At 39.4% G+C, this 22,748-nt stretch overlaps 1 protein-coding gene across 3 annotated transcripts in view; it reads left to right on the top strand.

The window, feature by feature from the left end:
* The window catches only part of fbxl17 (F-box and leucine-rich repeat protein 17), a 694,756-nt gene extending 681,690 nt beyond the window's left edge, over nt 1-13,066 (top strand). For all 3 annotated transcript variants that reach the window (XM_063068625.1, XM_063068624.1, XM_063068623.1), the window contains one exon: nt 7,038-13,066. In XM_063068625.1, the coding sequence (XP_062924695.1) occupies nt 7,038-7,175 (138 nt within the window). In that variant the 3' untranslated portion in view covers nt 7,176-13,066. The remainder of the gene's footprint in view (nt 1-7,037) is intronic.
* The last annotated feature ends 9,682 nt before the right edge of the window (nt 13,067-22,748 follow it).

The following is a 22,748-nucleotide window of genomic DNA, read 5'->3' as shown; positions in this document are numbered from 1 at the left end:
ACATATATTCATCCATTTCAGGACTCTGTTTTCTTATTTGGGCTGTTTATACATCAAATACTTTGGCATAAGATAAGTGAATGAAAACAAAAATCCCTCAATTACATATAAGAATGCTCTTTAGTTGTCTGATTTGGATAATTCTGGTACTGCCACTGAAGATGGGGGTGGGAGGGAAGGGGCTGGTGATGTTGTGGGCTGGGTGTGTTTGTATGTGATGTTCATCTTAATGTTTTACCAGTGATTTTACATTTCCATTTTTCACAGCATATATTTTGTATGCAATTTCTTTCTAACAGTTAAGAAAATGAAATCTTGCATCTAATGAGTCACAGGTATTGATATGTTAAGCAGTTTCTTTTCTAAGTTCTCGGAACATCTTCATTTGCATCTTTAGAGGTTTGTAACCGTACCTACTGACATATTCTGAAGTATCTTTGCTCTTGATGTGATTTGTAGTTTGCCATGAAGTTCCATTCTACCATTGTTCTATATCATGTATATAATTCAGCATTTCTGATCGGTTCAATTCATAATTTTTATGTCCGTTCAACCGTGTGCATTTAGAAAAAAAATTTAAAACATAATTCAGCTTTTTAAAAATAAATAATTTAAAATTACCCCAAACCAGTAGTGAGATAGCTGCCCACTTTATAGGATTTCTGATTTTCACCTACATTTTATGATGGTCTAATTTCACTCCGAAATACAAGCAAATAAAATTGAATTTGAAACACAAAGGAACTTAAAAATTGATTATACAATTGTTTAAAATTGACATTAAAACCCTCAGTTTTGATCCATCTGTGCTTTCCAAATATCAGTCCCTTTCTGTTTGAACGTCCTCAAACATGAAGATATGTTTAATTCCAATCAACAGATTCTTTTTGTTTGCCCTACAGCACCACATGCTGATTTTTGATCCATGTGGGCCCTTCACCTACTCACCTATTCTATGTCCCTCAGTTACAACATTAACAGGTGTATTGATATGGCAACTTGTTTTTCCTGTCTATGTTCTGCTGACCCATCATCAGTCTGCTTCAGTCTCACATAATTTTTTAATGAGTAACAAATACTTTACACCATAAATCAGGAAGAGTGCATTTGTAAGAAGCTGTGCCGCAAGAAAGCGGCATCCATCATCAGTGACACCTCCCCCTCCCCGCCCCCCCCCCGCCATCCTGGCCAGGCTCTCTTCTTGTTGCTACCATAGGGAAGGAGGTGTGGGAGCCTTGGGTCCCACACCACCAGGTTCAGGAGCAGTTATTACCTTTCAACCATCAGTCTCCTGAACCTTTCTGGATAACTTCACTCATCTCAATACTGAACTGATACCACAAACTATGGACTCACTTTCAAGGACTCTACAGATTTTTTTTAATATATTTGCACAATCTGTCTTCTTTTGAGAAATTGGTTGTTTATCAGTTTCAATGTATAGTTTTTCATAAATTCTATTGTATTTCTTTATTTTCCTATAAATGCCTGCAAGAAAATAAATAAATCTGAAGGTAGTAATATGATTTCATATACATACTTTGATAATAAACTTACTTGACTTTGACCCATATTATGTTTCATTTGGACCATCTTTGGTCAGATCTGATTTGGAGTACATTGTTTTGCTTTGGGCATCATGACTCGGGGAGGATTTGTTCCCCTTGGAGGGAACATGAGACAGATTCATCAAAGCGATGCCAGACCTTAAAATGATCATGACAGGACAGGCTATCTAAACTTGGCTTCTGTTTCCTGGAGCTCAGATTGTTCAGAGGTACTCTGATTAATATATTTGAAATGATAAATAGGTACAGACAAGTTAATTCTTCTAATGGGAAAATGGTTAATTCTTCTTCTGGAGCAAGTAACTCAGGCATGATTTTAACATCAGAGGAGGCTGTTCAAAAAAGGATTGGGAAACATATTGATGTTATAGAGGCTGGTGCACTTGAAGTGTTCAAGACTCAGAATGATAGATTGTTCAGTAACAATTCAAAGGATATGAATCACAGTTGAGGCACACATCACACTTAATATAACTGACTGTTAGATCAGACTTAATGGGTTAAATTGTCTACTCCTGTTTCTCAGGCCTAAGTCATTTTGCCATCAAACCTTACAATTAACTCTGAGCTTCACAGCTGATTAGTCATTTTTCTTGGCTACTCTGTCAGTGTGAGCCATACCAAACTTTTGTTCCATTTGACTCTGTTTTGACCTCCACATTCCGGTGAACAGTACAACTATGTATGTACTTTGTTGTCTCTAGATTCTTTGTCATTGAAATAGTTATCCACATTTTTGTCATCTCTAACAATTACTTACACGCCAACTATGTTAGTCTTCCATTTTGCAGCTTCCAGAAATTCCAGCTTATCCAATAGATATCTTACTCCACAGTTCCTCACACAGATGCAACAGCACCTTAATCTCCAATTTAGTTTGAGTTCATCATTCCTTTTAAATGCCTTTGTGGTATTGTTTCTCCCTATCCATGTTCCTCCATTGTTGTAACCTTAGCCCCTCTAATTCTGAATGTTGAATATCAGCCTTCTTTTGCCCTATCTAGGGTGTTAAAGAATCTGGGCACTATTTCTGAAGCTGTATAAAATAGAGTAGTAAATCCACCTTTTTGTCTTGTTTTAATTCACACTTCATAATCTTTCCTATCAATGTCATTTTTCTCCTCGTAATTACCTCTATTGTGAAGCACCTTACTCATTATTATTGTTAGATTTCTGTGGGCTGTTGACATCTGATCTCGAAGCAGACAGATCCAAGCTGCTTCATTTGCTCCTATGTCAAACCTCGTGTCTGTTCTCGAAGCTACCTCAGGTGCTCTCCACTCTGATCTGTGTTTTGAGTAACTGGACACAATATATTTAAGCTGCAGTTCCGTCATAGCATACTTACTGCCATATTTCCGTGTGATAGAGAAGAATTTTACCTCAAGCCATCCAGTCTGTGCTGGCTGACAGAGCAATCGTATTCCTATCCAAATGACTGCAGTGTGGTCATCAACCTTCAACTTGTGGACTTCTGATCAACAGTTGGGCTTCCATCTTTGGTATTGATCCCCGGACTAGGCCGATGACAGCCCTGAACCAACTCATGGGCCCTCGTATCTCCTGCTCATACCAGACATTCCACCCTGCAAAAACTCATTTCAGGGAGGTAGCACCATCAATTTGCGGGAGACTCCTGGAATTTCCTGGAGAGGTGGGATGTCTGCAATAGAGTAGCTCGTTAACAGCTAGCCAGCTAGTTTAAATAACATTAGCTATGCTAATGAACGAATGACACCTGTTAAACTCACCTCAACATGTCTTTTACACTCTTAACCCACCATGGGCAATAGAAAAGTCACTGTTGAAAACAGTGCAGCGAGCAACACTGTCATTATTTTTGACTCCTGTTAGGCAGGGGTACACTTTAGTGTAGTCTGGGGTGATGTACGTTTTATATTTTCTTTTTTTGGAACACTCTGCCATGGCGCTCTTGCTCTCTTGCTCTCTCGCGCACTCTCTCGTGCGCTTTCTCGCTCTCTTGCGCGCTTTCTCTCTCTCTCTCTCGCGCTCGCTCTCAAAAAAATCGATTTCCGGGATATTGTATATAATTTGCGGGCATCAGAGAGCCACTATCAATATGCGGGAGACCTCTGGAACTTCCGGGAGGGGTGGGATGTCTGTCATACAGACATCTGATCTTGAGGCCCACTGAATTGGTACAATCTGAATCTATGGATGTCCTTTGTCACCCATCCACGTCACTGGCCTTCAAGCATGAGTGGGGACCCAGACTGCAGATATCCTTGTCATGTCCAGTTCTACAATCTCTTGGATCTTTGCCACTTTGCCCCCACCTTGTGTGGGGCCTCTCACATTTGAGGGACACAGACATGCCCAGGGATTGTAATGGTGGGACTCTTGCATTTTGACTGTAATGTGTGATTCTGTGAGTGAGACTATGTCAGAGTTGGTAAAGGTAGGTATAGGTGTAAAGCCATTTGGTCTGGGACTGATTTAAGAGCACCTTTAACAGGCGTGATTTAAAATATATTATCATCTATTACAGATATGAGCCCATTCAGTTCAAGCAAATCCATATGTGGTATTTTGTCAAAGTTTAATTGTTGCATTTTAAAAATGTTAAGAACTCTGCTTTAATGACATTAGTAAGACTATTTTAGACTTTGTAAACTGAGTTGTTAAAATGGATTAATTACGATGAACAGTTAATTGTTTGGTATGATCTGGGTATAGGCTGCAATTTATGCATCAACATTAATAATTGTGAATTATTTAAAATACTGTAAATAGGTTGATGACCTGACCATAAACTATATCTTAATATGCAAGCAAATATTTAATGTCATATAGAAAATGCATGGGTAACTGTTGAATTGTCTAAAACCCAATACTGGGTTTCAAGCCTAAGTTATTGGACAACTTCATTACAGTCTAGAATTCAGACAACTATTCTAAAAATGTAAGTGTGAAGGAACAGAGAAATCTTGGGGTTCACATACATTGATCTCTCATTGTTGTGTCACAGGTTAATAAGATTGTTAAGAAAGCGTATGGTGTGTTGGCTTTCATTCGTGGGGGGAATTGAGTTCCAGAGCCATGAGTTAATGTTACACCATAAGACATAGGAGCAGAATTAGGCCACTCATCCCATTGAGTCTGCTCTGCCATTCCAACATGGTTGATTTATTATCCCTCTCAACCCCATTCTCCTGCCTTCTCCCCATAACCTTTGACAACCTGACTAATCAAGGACTTCTGCTTTAAATATGCTCATGTCGGACTTGACAGCTGTCTGTGGCAAACAATTCCACAGATTTACCACCCTCTGGCTAAAGAAATTCCTCCTCATCTCTGTTCTAAATGGACGTCCCTCCATTCTGATAGGCTTCAATGAGACTTCGCCCCCACCCCTGTTCTTCTAAACTCCAGTGATTACAGGCCCAGAGCTATGAAATGCTCCTCATATGTTAACCTTTGCACTTCTGAAATCATTTTTATGAACCTCCTCTGGCCCTTTCCAATGTCAGCACATCTTTTCTTAGATAAGAAGCCCAAAACTGTTCAGAATACTCCCAAGTGTTGTCTGATCAATGCCTTATATGGCCTCAGCATCTCATCTTTGCTCTTATAGTTTAGTCCTGTCAAAATGAATGCTTACATTGCATTTGTCTTCCTTATCACCAACTCAGCTTGTAAGTTAACCTTTCGGGAATCCTGCATTAGGACTCCCAGGTTCGTTTGCACCTCTTTTTTGAATTTTCTCCCCATTTAAAAAATAGAGTATGCTTTTATTCCTTCTACCAAAGTCCATGACAATTTATTTCCCATGTTTATTTCCCAAGATAGGGGAGCTTATTTCCCATGGTAGTGGAGTCTAAGACAAGAGGGCACGACATTAAGATTGAAGAACGTCCATTTAGAACAGAGATGTGGAGAAATTACTTTAGTCAGAGGGTGGTAAATCTGTGGAATTTGTTGCCACAAGCAGCTGTGGAGCCAAGTCAATGGGTGCATTTAAGGCAGAGATAGATAGGTTCTTGATTAGCCAGGGCCTCAGAGGTAGGGAGAAGGCAGGGGAGTGGGGCTGACTGGAAGAATTGGATCAGCCCGTGATTGAATGGCGGAGCAGCCTCGATGGGCCAAATGGCCTACTTCTGCTCCTATATCTTATGGTCTTAATGCACCTACCTGCATTATATTCCATCTGCCACTTCTTTGCCTATTCTCCAAATCGATCTAAGCCCTTCAGCAGACTCCCTGCTTCTTCAATACTGCCTGCCTCTCCAGCTATCTTTGTATTGTATGAAAATTTGGCTACAAAGCCATCAATTCCACCATCCAAATTGTTGACAAGTAATGTGAAAAGAAGCGGTTCTAATACCATCTCCTGCGGAACACCACTAGTCACCAGCAGTCAACCAGAATAGGCTTAAATTATTCCCACACTTTGCTTCCTGCCACTCAGCAAATCTTCTATCCATGCTAGTATCTTTCCTGTAATACTAGAGCAATCTAGGGTTTTTCTCTTTGGAGTGAAGGAGGATAAGAAATGACTTGATAGAGATATACTAGATGATAAGAGGCATAGATAGAGTGAATAGCAAGATAACTGTTTTTTTCCTGGAACAGAAAAACCTTATATCAGGGAGCATAATTTTAAGGTGATTGGAGGGATGTCAGAGGTAAGTTCTTCACACAGAAAATGGTGGGGTGGAACACCCTGCCAGGGATGGTGGTAGAGGAAGATACATTACAGACATTTAAGAAAGTCTTAAATAGGCACATGGGTGGATGATTGAAAAATACAGATCTCAAAAGGAGGGAACGGTTTGGTTGATCTTAGTGTAGGTTGAAAGGTCAGCCCAACATTGTGGACCGAAGGGCCTGTACTGTGCTGTAATGTTCTATGTTCTAAGTGCTCCAATCCCACATTAAATTCTGCTGATGTGAATTCAGTGAACAAATACATGACAGAAGTAAAAATGGACAATAAGCTGTGATTTTCAATGCCTTCCAAAATTCTTATTAATTTGAAAGTCACAACAAGCTTCTTGTCACTGAAATTTAAGTTTTCTCTGTTTGGCTGCATGGAATTAATGAACTGTTTAAGCCCCTTTTGTCCCTCCTTACAGGCCTGTCAGAATTGTAAATTTTTATCACATTGGTTGAAATAGCAAGGTGACATTGAGCAGAGTTGCAGCAGAGATATGAGTTTTAATGCTCACATGTTTCAAGAGTTAATCAACCCATGACCCCAGAAGAAAACATGTACATGCAAATATTTGATGTGGGTAAGAGCAGACTGGGATTTTTATCTTCCACTAAAGGAGTTCCAAATAGTCAGTGTCTGGTTTATAACTGAGGAATGATCATTTGGAAGATGTTCATCATGATCACCACTTTCAAGCTACCATTGCCTGCACATCAGTATAACAAGAGTAGAAGTGAAGTATCAGAGAAAAGCAATTCTTTTAATATTTTTCTCTCTCAAAATCTGTTTTCAAGGTGAATGAAGATACGGTAGAACGACTAGTTCAAGAATACCCACATATCACCTTTAGCACAGTAATGCAAGACTGCAAGCGGACACTGGAACGAGCATATCAGATGGGATGGATTCCTAATACATCAACAGCATCATAATGCTGTTAAAAATGTTGTGTAAACATATTGTGTGGTTACTGTAAGTCTCAAATTGTTAAATACAGTAAAGAGTGATTGCAAGCAACTCACTAATAATGAACTGTATTGAACTAAATTGATAACCACAAAAAGACAATACATTACCATTTTCTGTTCCTGTTTTGACAATCTTTAGCTTTTGAAGATTGAAATCATGGATTTTTAGCTATCCATGGAAGGAGTTTATTTTTAAAGATAAGTAATAATTAGGAGCAGGTAGTGTTTCTAGCCCCAGTGGTTTTATTTTATGAATTATTTGATGCCTTTTGTCTTTTTGTCCTTGAAACAGCAGTAATCAAATCTATTGAAATATATATGCAGCGAGTTCAAAGTAATGTCTCTTCTACAATGTCCTTTCTGCTCATTGCTGCATCTGAGCCCCAAATGGATGTAATGGGAATTTTCAAATATGACAATAATCTGCTAATTTCATCTGGTTATGGTCTTGTTTAACAATTCCTCCCTTAGTTAATCTTTGTTAAGATTACATCTCATTTATTAAGAAGCTTGGTTAAAATCTGAATTCCATTTTATTAAGCTTCCTTCATCCTTGAAATAATCAATTACTACTGATGTAAAAGAACGGCAATGATTTCACTCTAGGTAGAAGAATCAATGGAGTATTTTTCCCCTAAATCCAAACTTAACTACAGCAAGCAGGTACAATAATGTTTGATGTATTTTGTTACTGTTTTTCTGTTCTATATCACCTTTACAGTTGATCAGACTAGCCTATGTAGGACATAATTTTTATAACACAAAAATTTAAATAAAACTAATTTTTGTCAGTTGTAAATATCATGCCTGAATACTTTATTGATTATTATGAGAAAATGTCCTGAAAAGTAATAATTAAAAGTGAAAAAATAACATGTATTACTGTGTTATTTAAGACCTGCCATTAAATGAATATATCCTGTGGAAAAGACTACACATTGTGTTGCATCAGAAATTCAAAGAACAATGTTATATTTTGTCCAACTTTGACCAAAGAGATACAGAACATGGAATAAGTATGTAATTCTTGTTTGCTTTGATTGATGATTAATTATCTTAACAGATTCTGAATTATTTTTTTTAATCAGATGTTAAGAAAAGAGGTAGTATGCAGTGTGTAAATCTATGTTTGTTTAAATGTAAAATGTTCAATGGGCACATAAACAGTTTTACAGGAGAACGTAGGAACCTAAAAAAAAGAATGTGTATATTAATGTATGTGTGTTTAAAATATATGCAATAGTTATGAAATTTAAATTGAACATACCAGTTTAGATGATCTGCTTCAAAGTTCTTAGTCTGAGCTAAAAGTGAGCAGGAGGTATCAGGGAGAAAGAAAAGACAGCTTAAGTGATGCTTGGTAAATGCAGCCTTTGAGAGTCCATACAGAAACTGAACAATTTAAGATAACTGACAATAGCTGCATGGTGTATCTAAATGGAAGTCTTTTTGGGTCATGCCTCAGATCCTCAGCATTCTTGCAAAATACATTTGTCAATTTTTGATTAGATCGATTTTCTCAGGTCTTGCAGTGATGTCTTGTTATTTATGTAAGATTCAGCTATTTCCTAGTATTGTATCTTTCTGTTTCTTTCTTCACACATAGCTGAGAGTTTTGGAGTTCACAGTCAACGTGCATGATTTAATGTGTGGATTGTACCAACAAGAAGTATTTTCTATGGAAGAAGTTTTAACATTGGCTAATGCTTTGCCTAGATTACACAGCAATTAACTTCACATATATTCAGTCCCATTGGCAAAGGATTCTGTTCCAGATACAAGAATGTCAGGGAATCCTTTCTCATCAGATACTGTCTGGCATCCTTCCATTGTGAACTGTTATAAAATAACCTGGTGTTTGCATTAAACTTGTTTACTTGTAGGGAATCACACAAGAAAGGTTGTCCTCGGTGTGCTGCTGTTCCTGTTCTTCCTGGTACAGTGAGAGGCCTCACACATCATCAAATAATCAACTCATTTTGTTGGTAGGAAAATGGGACTGATGACAGTTTGGAGACACCTGGACCTACTAAAATCTCTCTCACAAAAAAATCCAAAAGCACAGAAACATGCCATTGGGCCCAACTATTTCTCCTACAAGCATATCTTCACTCTTGTCCATCCATCACATGTTTTAAGCCACATATTATCTTTCTTCTCATGCACCAAGTGTCCTTCTAAAAACACCTAACCTGCTTATTTCATCTACTTCCTGGCTTAGCTTATTCTGCATCCTACAAATTATCTGATCAGCAAATATCTCTTTGTGGCTCTGTAGATTTATTGGTAACTATCTTGTATCTATGGCCCCATATTTGCTTTTTCCCCCACTTGGAAACATTATTTCCATCTTACCTGCCCAATTCACTCATAATTTTAAAGAGCTTAATTTCTAATTGAAATAAAATTAGAAAAATAAACAGATCAGGTAGCATCTGTGGAGAAAGAAGCAGAGATCTCAATCATAATGATCTTTCATCATCATCATTATGTGCTATGTTGTATGACATGGCTGATCATGGTCTTAGACCATGATTGTTCTTGGCAAATTTTTCTACAAAAGTGGTTTGCCATTGCCTTCTTCTGGGCAGTGTCTTTATAAGACAGGTGACCCCAGCCATTATCAATATGCTTCACAGATTGTCTGCCTGGCGTCAATGGTTGCATAGCCAGGACTTGTGATCTGCACCAGCTGCTCATACAACCATCCACCATCTGCTCCCATTGGCTTCACGTGACCCTGATTGGAGGACCAAGCAGTTGCTACACCTTGCCCAAGGGTGACCTGCAGACTAGTGGAGGTCAGGACGTAGCTCCATCTCACCACGTATCAGTACTAGAAATTGTAAAAAAAAAAGTTTCAAGATGCAGAGAAGCAGTGGAGGGTTAGAGAAGAAAAGACTTAATGACATGTTGCAATGACATATTCATTGAAAGACTCGATGACACAAGATGTAGTAATGCTGGTTGCCAGAAATTAGTGAAGGCTTTTTAAATCAGGAGTGATCTACATAGGGATCGAGAGGTCTTAGCACAGAGGGTGAAGTATGTGAGCAGGGAGAAAGAGCAAAGGAAACATGGAGGCATGAAATACAAATCACTGCAGATGCTGGAAATCTGAAATGAAACTTATTGAAAAAATACCCAAAAGAGGTCAACAGAACAGCATCTGTAGAGAGAGGAGGGGGAAAAACGGAATTTAAGTATATAGAACTGACCAAATATGATGCAATTATCTAAATTTGTTGAATTGTAAGGTGAATCTTGAGGAGTGTATGGTGTCTAGTTGCAAAATGAGATGCTGCTCTATTGTGCTTTGCTGAAATAATGTAGGAGGACAAAGACAGAGTTTTGGAAGTGGAAGTGAATTCAAGAATGTAAATTAGAGTCGATTAGAGTGACTCATGCAGACAGAGTTGGTGTTCTGCAACGTGGTCACCCAATTTATGCTGGGTTTCCCCAATCGTTAGATTGGGTGACCACCTTGTAGAATACACTGTTTTGTCTGCATGAAGTCACCCCAGGCTTCCAACTGACCCTCATTTCCATTCTTGAATCCACCTCCACTTTCACCACTCTGTCTTTGGCCTCCTACATTGTATCAGCAAAGCACAGTGGGAGAGCTTCTCATCTTGCAACTTGGCACCATACAGTCCTCAGGATCTGAGGAGAAACCACATCGTAACAACTAAATATAATATCCTAAATTGAAAGAGGCAAAGATGAATCAATACTTCACTTTGAATTAGTGTTGGATCCCAGATGGTGGAAGAGGTCCACAATCTGGGGACTCAAACATATGTTCTACAGAAAATAGAGATTGATTTTGCAGAACATTTCTGTTAAGCACACAAAGGTGGCCCTGAGCTTCCAGCTGCTTGTCATTTTAAATCTCCATTCCACTCTCACTGTGAATTTTCTATTTTTGCCCTCAATCATTGCTCTAACAAGACCCAATATAAGCTCAAAAACAATATTTCATTTTTGGAGTAGGCACATTACAGCTCTCAGAACTCATGACTGAATCAACAATTTCAATGAGCGGTATTTCAGATCTGTATCAGAATTGGCTGTTCTGACCACAGGTTACCGTTGTGTAACCTTTACTCCATTTTATCTCTCCAAAGGTGCTGCCTGACCAGCTGAGTACTTCCAGCATTCTCTTTTATTTCAATTTTCCAGCCATTTAAGCTCCGTGTTTTATATTTCCTTGTTCTCTTTTCTCTCATTCATCTCCACACAGATCATCTGTGATCAATAAGAAAGCACCAGTTTCTTTCAGCACCACTACATGCATTAGCCTCCATCCTATTGTAGAAATTCCTTTTGTTATCTCCACCCCACCCTCTTTTTCTTCAAATTAAAACGTTTGATTTCTAACTTTTTCTCTTTATGATAAAAATGTAATTCTTTTTTTAACATATATGCTGCCTGCTGTAAGAATTTTAAAGATTTTCTGGCTTTACTTCATATTTTTGCAGACCTCTATAGTTGCCACTTTCTTTAATCTTTCCCTGTACGTACAATTTCTTGGTTTTGTGAGACTGCAACCATTCAACCAGTGGAGCTTTTGACCTTGGGTTGATTGGCTCAGGTCACACTGAAATACCAACAACCATAGGAAATAAGTGGCCTTTTCCCATAGCTGGAGCTCAGGGGAAACGATGACAATAATTAACAGGTCTCTGTGAGGCAGTAAGTCCATAATATAGAAACACACATATTCTCAATACCTTTTGTGAGTTTGAAAATGCCATATTGCATACATTATTTGAATAGTAATAAAAACAAATTCCAGTTTTTGAACAGTTCTGTAGATAACCTTAAATCTGCATATTTTGAAGGGTGCAAAAAGAAGTGTGGCTAAAGAAAAATGTATGTGGAAAAGAAACATTTTAAACATTCAAAGTGGTTATGTTTTTGGAGAAAACACACTCTATGTGTATTTTCTGCTGTCCTGTCAGAATTTACAAACCTGTGAATGCTGAAAAGGTACGGGTTTTTTATTATATGGTTTGTGTTATTATTTCTTCTGCCACTGTGTTACTTCTGTTGACATTTGCAGGGTTATGGTTGTGTCTTGAATAAAAAGGGAAACTGATAAAGAGCTTCTCCCTAATCTTCAACACACATACACAATTTCCAAGTGACTCAATAGAAATCACTATGTTGCGTGGACAATAGATATCGCTTATTGAGACACTTAATTCAGTTTATGAGAAATTTTATTCACATCCAAATTGTTTTAACCATGCTTTCAGCAGGATTTGAAACTAAAAGGATTTCCTATCCAATTAGTGGGATATCTGAACCAGGTTCTCAAAGATGAAGTATTATTCTGCATTTATTTAAAAGAAAAATACTGCTTAAGTATCCGGTTTGGAATGAGATTGAGAATTACAATGATGAGTATTGTCAATGAAGATTAATGGGATGAGTCCTGTGACAACTGAATGCCCTGACAACTGGATGAGAATAATTAATGTAGAGTGCAATGGCGGATACTCCAAACTTTCATTTAGTTTACTCTTTTCAGGGAAGGGAAAATTTACAAATTGTAATTCACGCGGCTAATAAGGTTCAGTATTATTTATAATGGAATCTGTTGTACTTAATTGATTAGCCATCTCACATTTTATTTCATGTTTGCTTTGGTTCTTGGAAAAAGCTGAATTTCCAAATGACTTTGGGACATTTACTTATATATGAATTTTTTCCTATAGTTTATAAATTTGATTTATTTTGCTAGAGAGATGGCCAATGAATATAAACTATATCTTGTAAATTCAGATGAGAAAAGAAATGTTGCTAATTACTTATCAATTTGTAACATGAGAACTGTCCAATAAATAGCATTTCCAAAAACATCTTCTGTACAATATTGTTTCAGTTTGTCTATTCATGTATTTATTTCACTTAATAAGCATGGGGCTGTAATCATCAGATTTGCTGACTTTTTCCGTATCAAAAATGTGTACATTATTAGGGGTAATTTTTGGATCTCCTATTCATCCAAGAAATTGCATTTATATAGTACCTCCAATAAGTTCAGTCTTAAAAGTGTTTGTGGAATCCAGTGAAGTAGTTTGCAGTGTATTAACTATTATTGCAGACAGCAACCAAATTGGGCTCAATAAACCTGAAAACAGCTGTGTATAATGGGAAGATAATTTGTTATGGTGATGTTGTTGAGGGGTAAGTATTGGCGAAAATATTTTTTGAAACTGTGCCTTAGGTCTTTTATGCTCTCCACCCCCAAGATGGCCAATATCATTTCAATTAACATTTCAACATTAAAACCTGTACAATGGTGTTCCACTTTTCAGTGCTACATAAAATAATGTGGGGTATTCCATAAAGAAACAGGAAGTTGTTCATTCTATTTGTGTGTTACCATTCTATCTACCTCCTCAGTCTTTCAGCATCGCTTTCTGGACACTTCCTCTAATACATATCTGCTAGTATTTTAGCACCTAAACAACCTGTATCAACTACTCCTGCATTTGTGAGTTCTATATTCTCACTACCTTCTGAGTTAAGAATTTTCTCCTTATTGCTATATTAATTTTGAATAAATGCCATGAATATGCTCAGTTCCCACTTCATTAGATACACCTGTATACCCTCTCATTAATGCAAGTATCTGATCAAACAATCATATGGCAGCAACTCAATTCATAAAAACATGCAGATATTGTCAAGCGTGTTCAGTTATTATTCGGACCAAACATCAAAATGGCAAAGAAATGTGATCTAAGTGACCAGTCCCAAAGGTGGCGCGGCTAAGTGGTGACTCTTTGCATGCAGCTCCAAAGGGAGTGCTGCCGCAAAACAACAAATTTCATGATATATGCCAGTGTTAGTAATTCTGATTGACTGTGGAATGATTGTTGGTGCCAGACAGGGTGGTTTGTGTATCTACAGAACCGCTGATCTGGGATTTTCGTGCACAACAGTCTCTAAAATTTACAAAGAATGGAGTGAAAAACAAACCAAAAAAATCCAGTGAATGGCAGTTCTATGGGCAAAAATGCCTTTTTAATGAAAGAAGTTAGAAGTGAATGGCCAGACTGGTTCAACAGTGGTGTGCAGAGAAGCATCTCTTAATGCATGTGAATGCATGCGAACCTTGAAGCAGATGGGCTACAGCTGCAGAAGACCACAAAAATACCCTCAGTGGCCACTTAATTAAGTACAGGAGAAACCTAATAAAGTGCCCCCTGAGTGTATAGCCCCAGTTTTGTTCTCCCATTAATGAAAGCATCCTCCCCTCACCTCCTTTCATAAGTTCAAAGCTCTTTGGTGAATCAGCCATAGTCTTTCCTTTAAACAAAAAATGTCTCAGACTGCTTAATCTTTGCTGGTTGTTATAGACATTTGATTATTATACCATCTTAATTATTGTATTTTCTTTGTGGGTATATATGTCCTTTTTGAAGTAAGTAGACAACAATCACACAGAGTACTTACAGTGGAAACAGATTAGATTAATATGACTTCTCAATTTTTGTTCTTTATCCCTGTACTTTGTTCACACTGTTATCCATAAATTCTCTTTCCGTTCTAATTCATTCAGATTGTGAAGGTATAAGTAATGTTTTTGTTTTCCTACCTTAGTGTATGTTTATGTAGAAGTCATCCTTCATTTAATTGTTCAGTCTGTGGTTTTCTTGCCAAGATGCTACCTTCTTACTTTATTCATTGGACCTGCAAATTTTGAAAATAAATTATTCTATTCACTTCAGAGGACCTAAATGACATCTAAGAAATGCTAAAGATCAAAGGGACCAATGAAAAGGAGGTATGAAAGGAAGTTAATATTACTAAAAATGGGAAGATAAAAGAATGACAATGAAGTAAATGCAAGAGATTCTGCAGATGCTGGAAATCCAGAGTAACACGTACAAAATGTTGGAGGAACTCAGCAGGTCAGGCAACATTTACAGAAATGAAAAAAACAGTCAATGTTTTTGACTGAGACCCTTCATTGGGACTGGAAAGGAAAGGGAAAGGAGCCAGAGGAAGAAGGAAGGTGGGAGAGTGGAAGGAGTACAAGCTAGTGGGTGATGTGTAGCCAGGTGGGTGGGGGGGAGGTGGCGATGAAGTAAGGAGCTGGAAGGTGATAGGTGAAAAAGGTGAAGGGCTGGAGGAGAAGAAATCTGACAGGAGAGGAGAGCAGACCATGGAAGAAAAGGAAGGAGGAGAGGCACCATGGGGAGGTGATAGGCAGATGAGGAGAAGAGAAGAGGTAAGAGTGGAACCAGAGTGGGTAATGAAAGAAGGGGGGGGGGAATACTGTAAGTTAGAGAAATCGACGTGCAGACCACCAGGTTGGAGCCTCCTGCAAATGTAGAGTGACCTCATTTTAGCAGTAGAGGTCATGGATCAACATGTTGGAATGGGAATGGGGATTGGAATTAAAATGTTTGGCCATGGGGAAATCCTACTTCTCGTAGACGGAGTGAAAGTGCTCAACAAAGCAGTCTATATTGGGTCTCGCCAGCGTAGAGGAGGCCGTATCAAGAACATTAGATATAGTTGATGATCTCAACAAACGGTATGAAAAAGAGCTGAAGATGCTAGAAGCTGAAATCAAAACAGATAATATGGAAACAGCAGGTTAAGCAGCATTTATAGAAAGATAATTGGTGGATGTTTCAAGTTGATCTGAAATGTGAACTCTGCTCGTCTTTCCATAGATGCTCCTTAACCTGCTGAGTGTTTTCAACAGTTTGATGTTTTTTTTATGAGATCTGCAGGGATCAGTGCAGGGGCCCCAGCTGTTCACAATACATATCAGTGAGCTGGATGAGGAATTGGAGCATAATGTTGCTAATTTTTCCAATGATAAGAAATGGACTGAGACTGTGAGTTTTACAGAGGATGCAAAGAAGCTTCAGGACAAGTACAGTATATGACAGAAGCAGTTTAATGTCAATAAATGTGAAATTTTCCACATGGGAGAAAAAGAAAAGGTAAACATTATTCATGATGATTGATTTGGAGACACGGTTATTCAATTGGACCTGGGTATCCTCATATACGAGTTACCGAAATTAAGCTTGGAGGTACAGCAAGTAGTTAGGAAGGCAAATGATAACATTGTTTTTCATAGCCAGAAGAACATTATTGTCATGATACTGGACCATGGTAAGACCACACTTGAACTACTTAGAGTCCTGAAGAAGGACCTTAGCCCGAAATATTGACTGTTTACTCTTCCATAGGTGCTGCCTGGCCTACTGAGTTCCTCCAGCATTTTGTGTGTGTTGCTTGAACTACTAAGTGTAAATTTTTATCTCCTTACCTCATAAAAGATATACATGCCTTTGAAGCAATGCAGCAGAAGCTCAACAACTGATTCATGGGATGGCTGGACTGTTGTGTGAGGCGAGAATAGGTCAAGCAGGCATGCTTTCAGGATGAGAGGAGATCATGTTGAAAAGTACAAAATTCTAACAGGGTACCAGAGACTATTATCCTGATGGGCTGTCAAAGTCATAGGATATCAAGAAGACACTTAGGACTGTGAAGAGTGGGAAATCTCTCACTTGGGATGGTTACACTGTAAGATTTTCTGTCACAGATGGTAGAGGCCAAGAGACTGAATGTGTTTAAGGAGGAGATGGATCAATCTCTGGACACAAGAAGCATCAACGGATGTTTGAAGAGGCTGTGATTATGGTATTGCCCTGGGGCAATTAGTCATGATTTCAATGAGGTAGAAGGGATGAAAGTCCTGCTCCTCCCCCATTTTCAGTGTTTCCATATTTCTTTCCCTCCTGATTCAGGTGCCAAAAATGATGTTGGAAATTTTGCTAAGAACTGATCAGTGTTATAGGAATGAATGTGATGCAAGAAAATCCATCAGGCCGGAGCTGTGAGTCACTGATAGGCACGGAGCCTGTCCCACGTGGTTCCTGTGAGGTTCCAAAAGAGAGGAAAAATGTGATCAGTTTGTGTTTCTGTGCAATATTTCGCATTTTTAGAGGTAATTGTTTTGGTTGTTTGGGTAGGCATATAAGAAAATGGACCACTTCCAACCTTCAGGACAGCTTGCCATTTATATGCCTTGATGCTATAAACAATATTTTTCCTGTGTTGCCTGATCATGTGGCTCATTTGCAACCTTGCAATGCAATTAAGCGTTTTCTGCTTCCCACACCAGCCAGTTATGATCTGCCTGAATGAGTTATACAACCAGTTTAATGACAATTTGTACGGTTAATGGTATTACTTTGCATTTACCGTAAAAAAAAAACTGTTGAAATGTTCCAAGCTCATTGCTTAAAGGACACAAATGGTCAGCAGAGAGAGCCAAGTCTATGGCCTAATACAGTTTGGCTGCAATCATGCTTGTAGATGAAGGCTGAACCCATTAACTCACTGTGCACCTAATCCTCTTGCTGCTGTGGGTGCATTGGCTCGGTGATGGGGAATGCATTGCGGTAAGCTGCTACTTAAACTGAGGGACGTGTCTTGTAGAAACCTCAGTTGTGCTGAAAGGTTGACGGGGCAACAGACATTTTGGGGAACAAAGGTGTGCCAACCAGGATAACATACACATGCACATGCAATATGTTAGAGGAACTCCCCAGGTCGGGCAGCATCCGTGGAAAGGAATAAACAATCAACATTTCAGGCTGAGACCCTTCATCAGGACTGGAAACAAATGGGGAAGAAGCCAGTAGTATACTCATGTACTGGAAATCACATTAAACTTGAACCTTGAGGAGAAGTCTCTTCACTCAGGATGGTTACACTGCATGATTTTCTACCACAGGAGGTAGTAGCGGTCAAGATACTAAAGGTGTTTAAGGAGGTGGATAAATCTCAGGACACGAGAAGTATCAAGGGATGTGATGCTTTCATAAAGATGAGGAGCAGAGGAGTACAAACTGACAGCTAATAGGTGAGAGGGAAGGTGGGAAAGCAGGTGAGGGGGATGAAGTAAGAAGCTGGCAGTTGCTAGGTGGAAGAAGGAGGGGGAGAAATTAACAGCTGAAGAAATCAATGTCACTGGAAATAGGTTGGGGGCTACCCTGACAGAATATGAGGTGTTGCTTCTTCAACCTGAGTTTGGCCTCATCGCGGCAGTAGAGGCGGCCAAGGACCATGTCAGAATGAGAATGAGAAGATGAATTGAAATAGATAGCCACTGTTAATCTTGCCAGCCAGTCGCCAAGTTCAGGGCTAGTGCAGGGTGCTTGGAACAACCAGAGGTCTCAGCTCCCCTTAGTCCATTGCTGCAGTCAGCGAGGCACAGAGAGGGGATCTAGTGGCTGACACTAGATAAAGGATCAGGTTTATGGTATGGTTTGGCATGGGGTGTGTGAGTGAAAGGAATAGGACCTGTGTTGTGACTTGGAAGGTTGGGGGTAAGGAGAATCAGGCCTGTACTTGGTCCATGCCAGGGTGGGAGAGCTCCTGGCTATTTTGTGGTGGGAGATGGAATGAGAGGGATTGGAGTGGGTGGTAAGGGTTGGGGTGAAGAGGGACCAGGTCTGTGCAGTAGTGATGGCAATGAGAGAGATCAGACTTCTGGCTGGGAAGGGGATGAGAAGGATCAGACCTGCATTGTGGCTTGGGGTGGATAAAGTGAGAAGGAGTACAAGAGGCAGCAGGACGTACAAAATGCTGGAGGAACTCAGCAGGCCACACAGCATCTATGGAAAGAAGTACAGTCGACGTTTCGGGCCGAGATCCGGGACTGTACTTTTTCCCATAGATGCTGAGTTCCTCCAGAATTTTGTGCGTGTTACTCGGATTTCCAGCAACTGCAGATTCTCTCTTGTTTGTGCCGTGGCAGCAGGCTGGGTGGGGAAGAAGAAGTGGGTCAGGTGCTTTGGTTCAAGTTGGGGGGGAGAATTGTGACAGCTGATGATAGTAGAGGGTTCCCAGGATCAGTGGTGGTAATGAGATGAAAGGCAAAGGATTTGCAGTTCAAGGCCTCCAAATAGAGAGTTAGGCCTGGTACAAATAAAGTGGGGGAGGGCGAGAGGATAGGAGGGATGAAGTGCGAGTTTCAGAGTACTAGCAGTGAGTATGGTGGTTGGAAGGGTAGAATAATGAAAAATAAGTCAGAGACTCATCTTCCAAGGACCCTAATTTAAAGAAACACTAATTGTCTGGGAAATATTCAATAATGGTCACTGTCAGGCCAAAGTAATGTATTGCCCTGCACAATGCCACAAAGGCTTGGTGCACAGAAAATAATGATACCCTGTAAATTTTTGGCAATGTAATCCCATCAGGAATACAAGGATTACTCCTGTCCAGGGGTGCAATGCTAGCCAGAGCACGTCCGGCACCTCTTTAAGAAAAAAGCCGAAATAAACAAGCTAATTAATTAGGTGCCGCCCAGGGTGATTTGAGTATCTCAGAAACTGCTGATCTCCTGGGATTTTTACGCACAACAGATTCTGAAGTTTGCAAAGAATGGTGCCAAAAGCAAAAAAAAAAATCCAGCGAATGGCTGTTCTGTGAGCAAAAATATTGTGTTAAATCCGCTCACTGGATTTTTTTTTGTTTTTGGCAGCATTCTTTGTAAACTCCAGAGTCTGTCATGCGTGAAATTCCCAGGAGATCAACAGTTTCTGAGATACTCAGATCACCCTGGGCAGCACCTAATTAATTAGCTTCTTTATTTTGGCTTTTTTCTTAAAGATGTGCCGGACGCACTCTGGCCAGCACTGCACCCCTGCTCCTGCCCAAAATTGCCCTGTTGAATGATCAGTGTAATATGAAATAACCTGAAGTTGATTGTAACTGAGTTTGCTCTGTGATAAATTATTATTTCCGTTGCATAATGGTTAAAAATAATGTGATTGAAATTCCAGATCCTGTGTCTTAAAATACTGTTTAATGTTTATTAAAAGTCAGGTTGAGGCAAGCAGAAAGATTGCTGATTCAATGCAGATGACTTAGAAAGTCTTAAAAAAGGTTAATATCACAGTGTGCCACGGAGATCGCCATGATGAGTGGAACTATTCAAAAGCAGGTCCCTGCTGGCACCATCTTAATGCTCCACATCCTCCAGCTCATCCAACTAAAGGAGCACCACCAGCAAACAAATGAGGCTTTCCCGGGATTGATTTGGTTTAGATAAGTTAAACAACTTATGTTTAAAGAGTGAATTGCATGTTGAGTTGGTGATGCCGAAGACAAATGGAATGTTAGCATTTGTTTCGAGAGGGCTAAAATATAAAAGCAAGGATATAAGGTTGAGGCTTCATAAAGCACTAATGATGCCTCACTTGGAGTATTGTGAGCAGTTTTTGGGCCCCTTTTCTCAGAAGGGATGTGTTGACTTTGGAGAGGGTTCAAAGGAGGTTCACAAAAACGATTTCAGGATTGAATGGTGTGTGGTATGAGGAGTATTTGATGGCTCTGGGCCTCTACTCACTGGAATTCAGAAGAATGAGGGGTGACCTAATTGAAACCTATCCAATGTTGAAAGGCGTCAGTAGAGTGGATGTGGAGAGCATGTTTCCTGTGGTGGGGGAAGCCTAAGAATAGAGAATACAGCCTCAGGATAGAGGGGTGTCCTTTTAGAACTGAGATCAAGAGGAGTTTCTTGAGCCAAAGTGTGGTGAATCTGTGGAATTTGTTGCCACAGGCAGCTGTGGAGGCCAGGTTATTGGGAATAGTTAAGTCAGAGGTTGATAGATTGTTGATTAGTCACGGCATGAAGGGATAAGGGGAGAAGGCAGAAGATGGGGCTGAGAGGGAAGCTGGATCAGCCATAATGGAATGGCGGAGCAGACTCAATGGGCCAAATGGCCAAGTTCGCTCCTGTATCTTGTGGTCTTAATTATGAAGAAAATAACCCAAAAAAATGAGTCTTTGAAATAAAACAATAATGTCTGTGTGTATTTCCTCTAGTCATTATTATCGGCAAGTAAACTGCTTTAAGAAACTCTTTCCATTCAAGTGAAGGGTCTTGTCCCAAAATGTCGACTCTTTATTCCTTTCCACAGATGCTGCCTGACCGTCAGCATTTAGTATGTGTTACTTTCCATTCAAGTGGACGTTTTTACACTTCAATTATAAAGGGAAAGAATGAAATCCTATTTTAATTGTCACATGGAGTAGGAATAATAACTTACAGTTTGTGGCTCCTTTTTAAACAAATGATTCAAAAATCCAGTGTTTAGCTACAGTGTTTAGATTTATTGTACATGCATGTTGTTAACTTTTACTATTTTGTTGATTTTTTGCTAACATGATGTACATCATTATCTCCATTCACTTGTTGTCATTGACTTACAGAGAATTAACCAAGTCTTTCTTTCCTTTGTGTTCATAATACTCCTAAAATTGGCAGTCATCTCTTAATAGTTTATTTTTTGGGCTCCAACCTTTCAGCACAGCTCTCATGACACAGGTTTTCATCAGGAAACATATTGTCTGAAGCAGTATTTTAACAGGATATTGAAGCAGCATGCAGAAAATATCCTGTCAATACAAGACAGATGCCACTGACAATGATTTACTTTATATAGCAGCTTTAACATAGCAAAATATCACAAGAAGCTTCACAGGTATGCAAATCACACAAATATTGACATTGATTCAAAGGAGGAAAATTAGAACAGGTGACTAGACATTTGTTTTTTTTGAGTTGGATTCCAAGGAGCATCATTAATGAGAAGCAAAGGAGTAATTTCTTTAGCAAGAGGATCATGAATCTGTGGAAGCAGCTGTGGTGGCTAAGTCAGAGGGTATACTTAAAGTGGAGGTTCAAAGGTGCATGAATAATAAGGGTGTCAAAGGTTACAGGAAGAAGGCAGGAGAATGGGGTTGAGAAAGGTAATAAATCAACCATGATGGAATGGCTGAGCAGACTCAAAGGCCCAAATGGCCTAATTCTGCTCCTATGTCTTACAGTCAAAGGCAGGAGAACTTCCAGGATGTAACCTAAGATTTTTGAACTTGGCATCTGAAGTCAATACTGTCAGGCATGGGGAAAGGAGAGTCGAGGACTCTGCAGGGCCCAGAGACAAGTCATGAAGGGATTTGAAAATGGCAAAGAGAATTTTAAAATTTGAAAGTTTTCTGTTGGAGCTAGGAGTACTGTATTCTTTAAGACCATAAAGAAGTTCCTTCTCATCTGTGTTCTACAGGGATGTCATTCTATTCTGAGGCTGTGCCCTCTGGTCCTCGACTGCTCCACTGTAGGAAACATTCTCTCCACATCCACTCCAATGAGATCTTTTCTTAGTTAAGGGGCCCAAACTTGCTCACAATATTCCAATGCCTCATAAAGCCTCAGCATTACTTCCTTGCTTTAATATTGTAGTCCTCTCAAATTCGCAGGAATTCAGGGTGAACGGAGCAGAGTTTACAAATGGGCTGCTGACTTATGAATGCTCATTTTCTGATAGCTGGAAGATCAGAGTCCAGATTTGAGACTACTGATACGGTCAAAACAACGGATGAAACAAAAGTTTTGATAATATTTTCACCTGAGGAAGGTACAGGGACTGGTGATACCACAGAGGCAGAGGCCTATGCAGTGGAGATGATATGGGATCA

This window comes from Mobula hypostoma, chromosome 16 (assembly GCF_963921235.1).
Source record: "Mobula hypostoma chromosome 16, sMobHyp1.1, whole genome shotgun sequence".
NCBI classification, from domain to species: Eukaryota; Metazoa; Chordata; class Chondrichthyes; order Myliobatiformes; family Myliobatidae; genus Mobula; species Mobula hypostoma.
This window is presented reverse-complemented; position numbering and strand designations above follow the sequence as displayed.